Source organism: Sinocyclocheilus anshuiensis, unplaced genomic scaffold (assembly GCF_001515605.1).
Source record: "Sinocyclocheilus anshuiensis isolate Anshui unplaced genomic scaffold, SAMN03320099.WGS_v1.1 scaffold407, whole genome shotgun sequence".
Lineage (NCBI taxonomy): Eukaryota > Metazoa > Chordata > Actinopteri > Cypriniformes > Cyprinidae > Sinocyclocheilus > Sinocyclocheilus anshuiensis.
In genome coordinates, this window is record NW_015552593.1 from 1,364,401 (window position 1) to 1,374,907 (window position 10,507).

General features: G+C 35.3%; 1 protein-coding gene across 2 annotated transcripts in view; it reads left to right on the forward strand.

Moving 5' to 3' along the window:
- Positions 1-10,507, forward strand: part of LOC107665614 (zinc finger matrin-type protein 4) — a 112,129-nt gene that overhangs the window by 22,050 nt on the left and 79,572 nt on the right. For both annotated transcript variants that reach the window (XM_016456550.1, XM_016456549.1), the window contains exon 2: positions 7,634-7,738. In XM_016456550.1, the coding sequence (XP_016312036.1) occupies positions 7,634-7,738 (105 nt within the window). The remainder of the gene's footprint in view (positions 1-7,633; positions 7,739-10,507) is intronic.

The following is a 10,507-nucleotide window of genomic DNA, read 5'->3' on the forward strand; positions in this document are numbered from 1 at the left end:
ATGTTGTTAATCGCTGAAAATATTATCCAGATAATTTTCCCGATCCACTCCGTGAACTCGTGAAGTCACGCGCGCATCATTCAAACACACCTCACCGGCATGTCGCAATCTGTGACGAATGCAGGCGAGAGCCAATGAACGTTCGATTATCCTGCTGTAAAACCTGTCGTTTGAACCTGTTTGAAGCGGCAACATTTGAATTTGTAAAGAGAGCATCAGTCAGCGCGGGCTTTGCTGCTCACGGTCATTGGACTCGCTGCTCGGGATGGAGAAGCAGATCGCCGAAAAAAGGCTTGGATTTGGGTCTCTTCCTCACAGTCGTATGGATTCGGAAGATTTGGATTACAGTGCACTAATAAAATTGTTTCATTTCGTAATTATGTTGTGTTTTTGGCGTATTTTATAGTTCTATTGTCAGTCACAGCATGTGGAGAAAACGCCTTTTGTGGCCCATGGCAATCAAAGTAAACATTACATGACAAGTAAAGGTTAAACGATTGCAGAAATGTTATTTATTTTAAGGTTTAAGCTAAAGTCATGTAAAACATTATGTAGGCATATTCTTGGAAATGAGCTGGCAGCAGAAATCACACAACAAAAGAAATGTTATCATTTCATAAGTAAATGAGTAAACAATTTAATAATGCAACTGAAAACAAGGTAATTCATATGACAACTAAAAACTAATAAAATTAATGCCGCGATTTCAATACTCATAAGGATTCATTTTTAGGTGTCGTCAATACGTCAGTTTTGTACGTTTACATGCTGAAAATACGTAAGTATTGTACATTTTAGTGCCTGTAAAAACGTAAGTAAATGTACGTTTTATAGAACCACATTTTATGTGAAATACATATGAATTATCATGAGATCACGTTGGTGTGAAGATCAACATATTTGCTTAAAGGAATAGTTCACCCAAAAATGAAAAATTGCTGAAAATATATTCATGCTCAGGTCATCCAAGATATAAATGAGTTTGTTTTTTCATCTGAACAGATTTGGCGAAATTTAGCATTACATCACTTGCTCACCAATGGATCCTCTGCAGTGAATGGGTGCCGTCGGAATGAGAGTCCAAACAGCTGATAAAAACATCACAATAATCCACAAGTAATCCACATGACTGTAGTCGGTCAAACAACATCTTGTGAAGTGACAAACAAATCCATCATCAAGACATTTTAAATTTAAACCATCACTTCTGGCCAAAATATGAGTTCATAATAACACTTCGTCCAGTAATAAGGTATATCCCCTGTTGTTCTCCAACATATTTGTTTACAATTTGTGCATATTTCTCTCCTAATTCAGAGGAGATTACATTTTTTTTTTTTACTAAAGAAAGCAAACACAGCTTTTCGCTTCACAATTTGTTAATTGGTGGACTGTAATCGTGTTGATTACTTGATTATTGTGATGTTTTTATCAGCTGTTAAGACTCTCATTCTGACGGCACCCATTCACTGCAGAGGATCCATTTGTAAGTAAGTAAGTGAGATTTAATGCTAAATTTCTCCAAATCTGTTCCAATGACAAAACAAATTCATCTACATCTTGGATGGCCTCTATCTATCTATCTATCTATCTATCTATCTACAAGGTCTTGCTCTTTATAAATGGTGTGTCTCAGTCAGATCCTTAGTTCACAATCTTGTTGCAGGAAATTGATTCATCAGTGTCTCACTGTTTAGTAGATGAAAGAACTTTCTAGTGCTGAGTCCGTGTTCGTGATATAGGCTATTGATTCACTATATAGGAAACCAAGGAGTGGAACACAGCAGTGCTGTAGATTCTTCGACTCTCATATAGTGAACAAACTGGTTCAGGCTCATCTCAATGGTAGTAGTATTAAGTAAAGGAATATTGCACCTCTGAAAGATTTTAATTAGAAAATAATGGGACAGTTTAATATGTACATAGTCTTCACTATTAATATCTCAAATCACATGATTATAATACGACCTTACAGTCGTATCCCACAATTTAAGCAATCTCAATCTCAAAGATGTGTAGAGTTCATTCATTTTGTAGTCATGTCCTTGATAGAAAGGCAAAGATAAGTGCATTTTGAAGACTTTCCCTAAGAAAAAAACATCTGCCTGAACAAGTGTTCTGTGTCGTTCTAAGGAAATAAAATCTCAAGCATATTAAATTAGACTATCATCGAGGTGCTGTGAGAGATCATTGATGTGTCACAATACAATTATAATCACAGAAAATTAAATTGTGTGAAACAGGTTTTGTGTCTGAATGCACACGGAGGGCTTGTTTTTGGTGTTCAGATAGAAAGAAGTCTTTAATGAGACCGCAGAGTGAATCAGAAATTAACTTTATTATGCCACAGGATCATTTTCCTTCCAGATTATTTTAATCAATATTCTAACAACTGGCATCTTTGTTGAGGAAAGCATCCTTGAAGTGAAAGTAAATGTTCAGTCATTAATCTCCCATTGCCAAACGGTTCACTACTGGCCAAATCTAATTAATTTTGCAGCTTGAACCACTAACATAGAAAGAGACTGACATGTAAAGTGACCAGTCACATTGTGCTCTTTTTGTTATGTTTAGGGACAGGTAAATCTGAAATCAGAGACTAAAAGTGAAATATATGAGTGTGCTCAAGTTTATCTCATTCAGTTGCTACTAAGTGCCTCAAACAACACTCTTGAGGGGGGAATTCAATAAGAATGAATTGTGCTTGCTGATAATGTTGTTTATTTGCACACATTGTCAGCATTGTTTTAGCACCAGATAAAATAAAGGAATTATGCAAATCAGGTAATGGCGCCTACAAAATTGGTGCTGAACGCAGTTTGCATGGGATTTTACCTAGCTTGCAGGCTGATTCCTAGTGCTGCTCTAGATTGTGGAGGATGCAAGAAACACCTCAGTCTCCTCATCTGCACTGTTAAAAGTGTGCTTGACTAAACTGTGTATGGATCACTTACACACTCACACATATATACAGGTGCATCTCAATAAATTAGAATGTCGTGGAAAATTAGATTTTTTTATTTTCAGTGTTCTTTTAAATTTTAGTTTAATATTTTATTATTTTGTGCTTTATGCGCTTTTGTCATTTCTATTATTTTTTGTTCTTTATAAATATTAATATTTGTGTTTTTTATATTTCCATTTTTCCCTTTCCAGTTTTTATTTATTTCCAGTAGTAACTTTAGTGCTTCTACTTAAACTTATTTCAGCCTAATGTTTTAGCTAAGTTTGCATTTAATATTTATATTTTATTTGATTTGATTTTCACTTTATTTCAATAAAAAAAAATGTTTTTAATAGTTTTAGTTTTAGTTAACAATAATAACTGTATTCTGGAGTCTGCATATACAGTATGTCCGGTTATTATGCTCGTCTCCATAATTTGATGAAATATTACTGCCGTTTTTATTAGAAATTACACCAAAATCAGTTTTCTAGCGATGCATGAACTATTGATACCATATCAATTAACTAAATGTAAAAATATAGGAAATGAACACGCTCAAAATTAAATCATATCAAATATTGACAAATCTTACATATTTAATTGTGCATTTTTTTATCTATTTTTGTATTTAGATTATATTTACTTTCTTCTGACACTCAAAGTTAACCTTTAAAATCAATGTCCATTTTTATACTGTACATTATAATGCTGTAATAAAGTTGCTTTGGTAGCACTTAAAATGATTTTTTTTTTCATTTATTTGACAAAATACTCTAGAATATAATATCATAAAAATAGTTAGCACTTAACAGTATGAGGCAGAATTTTGATATCGGTGCATCCTTAAAAATGTGCCACGTTTTACATAGCCAATAATACTAATGTTAATTTTGACACAAAAAAGCATTAACAAGTATCATTTGCATTGAAAGAAAAAAAAATGTATTACGCTAACTTAATGTACTTAATTGTAGCATAGTGAAATGCTATACCAGCACATCTAACATATAGGGTTTTTACATTGAAATACTGTGTTATAACTATTTAGTGCACCTGAATATCTTCAAAGATTTGCACAGGTAAGACATTATTGATCAGCTCGATTCAAGCAATCAAACAATGACAGTCATAAATTCAACAGTATACTGAAGAGAAGGTCCAGTATGTTCTCAGCTGTCATGATAAGGAAAATCTGATATCTGATTGTGTGCTCTGTGTTCCTTCAGTGCCTGATAATTTTGGACTTTATCGGAGATTCTTGGGCGCTCTGAGTCATTGGTGTGACACATGCTGTCAGGTTGATGTGTACCCATCAGTCCTTGCACACTAACTGCACCTGAACTCCTCAGCTCTTTATGCAGGCTCTTCAAGAATCAAGATTAAACCACAGTTGAATTTCACAAGTGCAACACTCTGAATGATTGATTTTGCACATCAGAATCACCCTCACTCACAGATGGCAAAAGAGCGATGTTGAAGTCTTACGACACTTTGCTTTTCAATTATACATCGAGGATTTGGTTTGATGGGTGATTTCTTCTAATTTCTTATTCATTCTTGAGGAATCCTGCGCCTAGTTTTCTTCTGTGATAAATGCTAAATGCCAATTCTTCCTCTGACTCATGGGCTTTGTAAGAAAACATCAATGTACAGGAACAATGGAATGTGAAATATCTTTTCAACCATCAATCAAAATCTGTTGTTCTCTTTAATAAAAGAGTGGGAGTAAAATAATCCCATGTTTCCATAATGTTGGTAACATTCTCAATGTATGCGTGACCTTGAGGAAAGCAGGTCAGTTTACACATTGCATAGCTCTTTGCAAACAGTAGCCTGTGCCAAGGACTGACAAACATTCACACCTTTTCTAAGCGCACAGTAAAAAATAGCTTTCTACCTCAGTGGAAAGAATACGAAACTGCAAACTTCAGCTTTGTTCCCAAACATAGTGAGCTGCATAGACAACATTTTAAGGTGTCATAGACGTGTTCCCACTGCAATCGTTTTCCTAAAAGTTATGCAGCGTTTTAGAAACAACCTAAGCTAAATTCTAATACAGCATCACGTATCATTCATGGATAAAGCAATCCCAGAAATATGATATAATAATATTAAAATGATGTTTAATGATTTTAAATATTGAGTATTAGTTTTTGTCAAACACTATGCCCGTATCGGATTCAGAATGATGATCAAATCACAGATGGAATAGGTCACTTCCATCAATACCCACAAAGCTTACACAAGGTGCGTTTACATTACAGATTTGCGCAAAACTTACACAATATTTGATAGATGACAGCTATAACAAATGAAACTATTGCAAAATGACAGCGTTTCCATTAAACAATGTTATGTGACTAAAATGGCATTTTTTCCTCTTGCGATAAGTCATGATGATTAATGTTGGTAGGTTTACGTATATCGCAGCCACTGCACTAGTCATTATTTTTAATTGAAGGAGACAAAGACATGTATCTTTAAAGAAACAGCGTGTCGGAGCCTTAATGCGCAGCAGGCGAGAGTGGCCACTTATGAGGTGTTTCTTGGGGGTTATAGTATTATCATGTGACTTTTACGCACACAAGGTGATCTGTAAATGTGACAGTACTGTTTCCATTGCAGTTTTGTGAAATAGTCATACTTTTTCGAATTGCCTGAAAACCACCTTCTGCAAGCGCAAAAACCTTTTTGCGATATATGGGAGTTTTTGCAAAATTGACGTGTTTCCATTGGGCGTATATTCAATTCGCAATTTCAATTTGTGCAAGTTGAAGGGTAATGTAAACGCAGCTACAGTCAAATACCAGTTCCTGGGTCTATATTTCATTCAGTAATGTTAGGCAGTTTTAATTTATTTGCTGTTTAATCTGTTTCTGCTTCTTCACATGTTCTGATTGAGAGATTCAGTACACTTTCAGAAGATGTGTAACAGCGCCTCCTACTGTATAACTGTGAAAGCACAGAAAGCAAGAAAATTCTGTCAATGGTGGGGGAGCGTTGTCTCATAAATGATGGAAAATTACACCAATGGAGGGGAAAGAGTTCAGAGAATCAATAACTAAGCAACATGCTAACATTAAACTATAACAAATATGAGGTTGCAGGATGGTGAGAAAATTATGTTTCCATAGAAAATGACGAATCTTACTAGGTTTTGTAACATCACTGTTGGGGGAGAGACAGAAAAAAAACAACAAAAAAAAAACAATTTTAGCTGGTAGGTCAACTGGTCTTATAGACTGACCAGCTAACCACTGTAACCAGTAGCCAAAATCACTCAAAAACAACCAATCAGACTTGCCTGAGTATGTAAGACCAGCAGCAGTGAGAGCTCTAATGTCTTTGTTTCCATCTGTATACACGGGTGCATTAATGCATGGGCTTCAAGGGGCTGAAGCCCAGGGGCCTACACTGGAAAGTGGGCCCACTGGCTGCAGGGAAATTATATTTTTTGAATAATTATTTATATGGGAGTTTGCAGCAGTGACAACAGCATTCTCTAAACAAATGCGCACACTCATTTTCAGCGACGCCCTGGTTGTAGTAGCCTATATAGTGAATGACTTAGTTTAGGTCCTCCCCACACAGTTTGTATAGTTGGTATGTTCCACGTGTTCCATCGATATACTGTAAGCGGAATGTACAATGCATTCGCTAGTAAATAAGCGCAGTACCAGAGTATCTTTATGTCAACACACAGATTAACAGAAACACAACACTGCTGTGTGAAAGGAACTGGACCGGACAATGTTCTGTAATGTCATACAGTGAGAGTTCAGTAACTTGCTTGGATGTAATCTGTGTGTCATCTGTGTTCCATAAATAGTGCTGCTTCAAAGTCTCAATTTTAAATCTGGGAATGGAAAAATAGGAATTGTCCTATTGCTTAAATGTGATTAAACTTTATACGCTGTGATTTAACTAATTAAACGTGAGCATGTCATGTTTCAAAATAAAAACACACTTAGCAATCACCAAATAACCCACATTTATGCCAACATGCCATGTTGTTTTGATCTACTGATGATGAATAATTAATATTGTGTGTGATTTATGGTGTTTAAATCATACCTGTAAACTCATATTTCAGCCAGGAAAGTTTTGATGGCATTTTTCTTTCATATTACCTCCGTATAATGCCCTTAATAACGTACTGTTTACTTTATGTAACGGCTTTATAATTCTGCTGTTCCACAAGCACCACCTTGTGGCAAAGATTAATTTGCATATTCGCTTATAATCACATTTTACGTAGAACAGTGTTGTGAATGTTAAATGGCATATTAACAAGACAAAAAACGAAATTTGACAAATAATTGTTAGGAAGCTTAAAAAAAGAAGAAAAAAGGAGGTTTTCTAGGGTCGGGGGGCCTACTGTAATGCTGTAGCCCAGGGGCCTTTGGTTATCTTAAGGCGCCCCTGTGTATACACATTATTTATTGCCATATTTATGTAATTTGTCACATGCTGTTGCAATGCAAGGTCTTATGTTACATCTTTGAGAAAAATAATGTGTCCTTGGACTTCCTAACTGCAGAAAAATTACAATAAACCAATATTGACTTGACTTGAAAATAAGTCAAATCAGTCTAAACTCAAAATAAATGCGATAAAAAGGAGCTCTGTGAGTTTCAACATTCTTTATGTGTGTGTGTGTGTGTGTGTGTGTGTGTGTTTGATCAGATGAAGTCTGCCAGAGCTGGTGATGAAGGACTCTTCACGGAGAGCTACTGTAACATCTGCAACGCTCAGCTGATCTCTGAGTCCCAGCGCGTGGCACACTACGAGGTGAGCACACACATACAAAGAGAGAGAGCAGTGACACACATTACGTTAAAAGCAGGCCTCATCAATTGATCATCAGGGATGTAATAATCATTTGTAACCTAAATGCTTCTCTCATGTATCTTTCAGTCGCTGCTTTTAAAGTTGTAATGCAGTGCACCTTTCCTCAGACCCACAACCCCTTCATAAGTAACCCAATGATTGACCATTAAATAATCATCCTCCTGCATTGTTTACATCTCTCACAAACGGTTCCTGAGACCACAGAGTACGCAATCACTAGATTAATGAGCGCGCTAATGAGGACAAACTCCTTTGCACAAAATCAGTGTAGCTGAGGGAACATGTCTGTTCAACAGGATCATTCGGCCAGATTGGTTTACGAAGAGAAGCCAGTGAGCTATATTCAGTGTTACGGTAACACTTTAGCTCTTCTGTCATTGATCCCTGCGATCCCTCGGCTTGAATAAACGCTCTCAGATGTCACAGTGTGAGGCTGATGTCCTGAATTACGCGTGAATGAAGGCTGGATTTACTTGTATTCATTTAAATACAATGATACATTTTCCCTCAAATGGTTTTAAATGGTTATTTTTGACAGTCAGAAGAACTGTAATTTCAACCAGCTGAAAATGACTAATCCAAGTAAAATGACATTATTTATTTCAAAATAACCATGATGCTTTTCACTAAATTAAAAAAAAAGTTATTTAAATATGTAATATGCCCAAATATAACAACACATAAAGTGCGATATTTATCTACACATATTTTTCAATAAGGCATTTTAATATATGAAAATATACAGAAGAAATTCTGATATTCATAACTTATTATTATTATTATTATTATTATTATTATTATAAAATAGTAATACATTTTAAATAAGTTTGAGTGAGCCACAGTCACAGAAAAATAACCTTTTTATTTATATTTCTTTTTTATATTAATTAAATGTTTAACCTAAGGTTTTTTTAACATTTATCAAATAAGATGTTTATTTCCTTTTGCTTTAAAAAAAAATAATATTTGTATATTATTTATATTTATATTAACAGATTTTCTAATTAACATATTATATTAAAATATTTTTTATCATATTAATATATGAGAAATGACACATGGGGAAATGTTTTGAAGGTACTGTTTTATTAAATTGAATTATTCATTGAAATAGACAACTCGAAAATCTGTAGTGATGATAAGTAGAGATAGCATAATAAATGTAATGATAAATTTATAAATTGAAAAATTGTACATTTAAATAAAATGTGTACATTTAAAAATCATAAAACATTTTCTTATTTACTAAAAAGAGCCAATTCATGTGACTCATTAATTTAGGAATCAATTCAGCAGTGTGAAACTGGCCTATTGTCAGCTTATTGGCCAATCACAATATTCACATTGTTGATTAATTTAGATTTTTCAAAAATAATGTTAATAATAAAAATAAAATCTGATATATCATCCCTATACACTATACACCTCAGATGAAAAATAATGCAACAATTTTTTCCCAAGTATCCAGAAAACTGTGTGTCCTCAAGGAAACTCCAAGTTGATGAACTCGTCACTGTGACCAGTTCATTTCAGGCCCCGAACCAACCGGCCATTTCCCTGGAGAAGTGAAGAGAAGGAAAGGGAGAGAATGAGAGAAAAGCAGAGAGACAGATAGAGATGTTCTGTGTGATAACATGAGTCTGCCACACCACAGCACGCATTAGAGTCGTTCCCCTGGGACTGAACCACACAAACTCTGTCCACCTGTCAGAGCAACTTTAATGGACTTTCGGATATCTCTGGGCCTTTTCCTCTTTCAATTTCTCTACATGCGAGCCTGTGTGCGCATTGCTGATAATCTGATGGATAGCTAAAGGACATATACTAAAAGCTTGGGTTTAATGTCTTATCTCAGTCCTGAGAGAAACCTTGTTACCTGTCGGCTGCCCTTCACTGTCCGGCTTGGACACTTCTGTCTTCTTAATATCACTCTGTATTGTTTGTCCTGTCCATTTCTCCATTCTGCTTTCACTTGTGTAAGAAATTAACTCATTTGTAAGGGAATTAATTATTATTATTTCATTCAGGTTTTGAGAGGACTCGGATCTGAATATTCGAAGTCAACCTGATTAGAACTGATTCCAAATTTGATAATTTACACCTTATCTACCGTTCGTCCAGCGAGACGTTAGCATCCGTGTATATTAACAATTTTAATATCTGTATTCTCCCTGGCCACGGGTTAATACATGTTTTGATAAGTTATAAGCTACGAGCTAGGTAACAAGGATCTTTGGCAAGGTTTGACTTTAAAATTATACGACACCAGACAATGATTCTTTATAAATGAAAACAAAATTTATTGGCTATTCTAAATTACATTGACCTAAGCTAAGACATACACATACACACACACATACATACAGTCTCTGAAGAATGAAAATTATGTTAACGGAGTTCTGAGGAAAGCCCAAAGTTTTAGCAAGATATTCGCTACAGTTCTCTTACTTGTGACTTGAGAAAATCATAAAGCAGAGGTTTGTCTTATGTTTACTGCTTAAATTAGCTCGGCACCAGTTCAGCAGAGATAAGATTTTGTTCGTTTACTTGCGTTTTGGGTGACAGCTAAAAAGCTGAGTTTCCTGGTTTGGCTGCTTGAGGGAATTCCGTTGCTGATTGGTTACTGAGGTGACGTCAGGATGGTGTCCCTTTGGGGAAACCCTTCCGGCGATTGGTTGGTTCCTTGATGACGCAGAGGCTTGAGCAGTT